The sequence below is a fragment of the Euphorbia lathyris genome, chromosome 9, assembly GCF_963576675.1.
Source record: "Euphorbia lathyris chromosome 9, ddEupLath1.1, whole genome shotgun sequence".
NCBI classification, from domain to species: domain Eukaryota; kingdom Viridiplantae; phylum Streptophyta; class Magnoliopsida; order Malpighiales; family Euphorbiaceae; genus Euphorbia; species Euphorbia lathyris.
In genome coordinates, this window is record NC_088918.1 from 57,108,032 (window position 1) to 57,110,513 (window position 2,482).

The 2,482-nt window shown below is 35.5% G+C and overlaps 1 protein-coding gene across 1 annotated transcript; it reads left to right on the forward strand.

Annotated features, from left to right (window-relative positions):
- Nucleotides 1–934: 934 nt before the first annotated feature.
- Nucleotides 935–1,791, forward strand: LOC136205317 (probable membrane-associated kinase regulator 3). The gene has a single exon (XM_065995855.1). The coding sequence runs from the start codon at nt 935–937 to the stop codon at nt 1,769–1,771; it is 837 nt and encodes a 278-aa protein (XP_065851927.1). The 3' UTR covers nt 1,772–1,791.
- The last annotated feature ends 691 nt before the right edge of the window (nt 1,792–2,482 follow it).

The window sequence follows — 2,482 nt, forward strand, 5'->3', positions numbered from 1 at the left end:
TCTGCTTATCATGATCCATCTGAGTATCGAAGTTTAGCTGGTGCATTACAGTATTTGACTCTCACTCGCCCAGACATCAGTTATGCTGTTCAGCAAGTCTGTTTATTCATGCACGATCCCAAAACGTCTCATATGGCAGCTATCAAGCGGATTCTTCGATATGTTAAAGGAACCCTGGAGTTCGGACTTACATTCACAACCTCTTCACTAGATTCCTTGGTCTCCTATACAGATGCAGATTGGGGGGGATGTCCTGACACTCGACGTTCTACTTCAGGATATTGTGTTTTCCTTGGTGACAATCTTCTGTCTTGGTCTGCTAAGCGGCAACCCACTTTATCTCGTTCTAGTGCTGAAGCAGAGTATCGTGGTGTTGCTAATGTCGTATCTGAAACTTGCTGGATTAGAAATCTTCTTCTTGAACTTCATTGCCCTATTAGTAAATCCACCTTGGTATATTGTGACAATGTGAGTGCAGTTTACCTCACTGGTAATCCTGTACAACACCAACGTACCAAGCATATTGAGATGGATATACATTTTGTTCGAGAAAAGGTTGCTAAAGGAGAGGTTAGGGTACTTCATGTTCCTTCTCGTCATCAAATTGCAGATATTTTCACCAAAGGTCTACCACAAATTCTTTTCGACGACTTCCGCTCTAGTCTCAACGTTCGACCACCTCCCGTTTCGACTACGGGGGTGTATTAGATATGGATATTTCTGCTGTAATTTAGGAATATAATTGATTTGTAATTATCATGTTCACACATATATCTTGTGTATATATATCACATTATCAATGAATGGAAAGGCAAGGATTCTACCTTATCATTGGTCTCCTCTATAAATGGTGGTCTTCCATCTCTTCATATTTCACTAATTAAATTAAGCAATACACAAAAGATAGTTAAGTGTTTGTTTATTTCGAAAAGGAATGGGTATGCACAAATATTCATGTAGCTATTCAGATGAAGATTACATTGATATTGAACTCTTTTCTTCTCCTAATTTCTTGTGTTACTCCATTACTTCTCCATCTCCAACCAAAGATTTTGAGTTCCAAATGTGTCCATTTCCACTTGATAAACTACCAAAAACTTCACCTGCCGACGAACTCTTTTACAATGGCAAACTCCTCCCTCTTCATCTTCCTACTCGTTCTAAAACCCTTCAAAATCTACTCAATCACTCTCTTACTCCTTTGAAATCTTACACCCTACAAAATCTTTCTGGATTTCCGACAGATAATTCCGTCGGAAACCCAGATGAATGTTTCTTTCAGTTCTCAACTGAGCCATTAAAGAAGTCTAATTGGAGTGTTAAGTTGAAGCAATCTTTACTGGCTCAAAAACTAAAAGCTTCAACTGCTTATTTCAAGTCTTTATTTACTAAGTCTGGAGATGAATTTTCCTGCTCTAAAGCAACTGCAAGCACTACTGTACAACCTGTTTCTTCGGCAGGGGAAGATCATTTCGGCGATTTGAAGTACATGAAGATATCAAAGAAAAGCCCATTTGGGGAAATGGGTCTACGCCAACGACAACATTCATCGCCATCGCCATCTTTGTCTTCATCTGCCTCTTCTTCTTGTTCATCTAATTCAACATTTTCGTTTACTACATCAAACCATTTGCAATTGCTAAAGATAAAGAGCAGTATGAGTACCAAGAATTCTGAGGTAGATAACTCAATTGAAGGAGCAATTGCCTACTGTAAAAAATCTTATGAGCAGTTAATGTGTTCATCAGTTGTCACTTGTGGAGATCATTAAGAATATGTAATTAAGAAAGTTATAAAGGGTTTTTTGTCATCTGTTTAAGGAACATGATGGGTACGATGTTCTATTGTATCCTATATTAGAAACTGTCTTTGTATTGTCATCTTTTCTTTTCAATTATATTCATTCACGATCATAATTCAACTCATGATTTGGGCATCTTCAAAACCCAATTCATCCAACCCAACCCAACTCATAATGTTTTATTTTGGGTTCTCCGCAATATATTGAATTAAATTGGAGTCATTAATTGAGATAGGCTAAATTGGGTTGAGATATCTTGTAATACTTCTATTAAGAAATACAATTAATAAATTTTACTTAAAAAAAATTCACTTTTATATAATAATTGAAAGATAAGTATTGGAATGTTAAAAAAACACATGGATACTTGATAAAGATAAAAAAAAAAACCAAAGTATAAATTCTTAGAAAACTAGAGCGACTTATATATTGAGAAAAAAAAATCACTTTCTAAAATGATTTATATAATGGGATGGATGAAGTATTGATTAAGGAAATCACCTAATAAACACTAATTTTTTTTAGCACATTCACTATAATATAAAAAGACTACACTATATGTAGTTTGTTAGGATGTTAAGGGTATGAGACACTAAGAAGGACCCGAGTTAGTGCAAGAAACGACAAAAAAAAGATAGATATATAGTGAAGCAAAGCCTTAAAGCACCTCAAGATTGATAG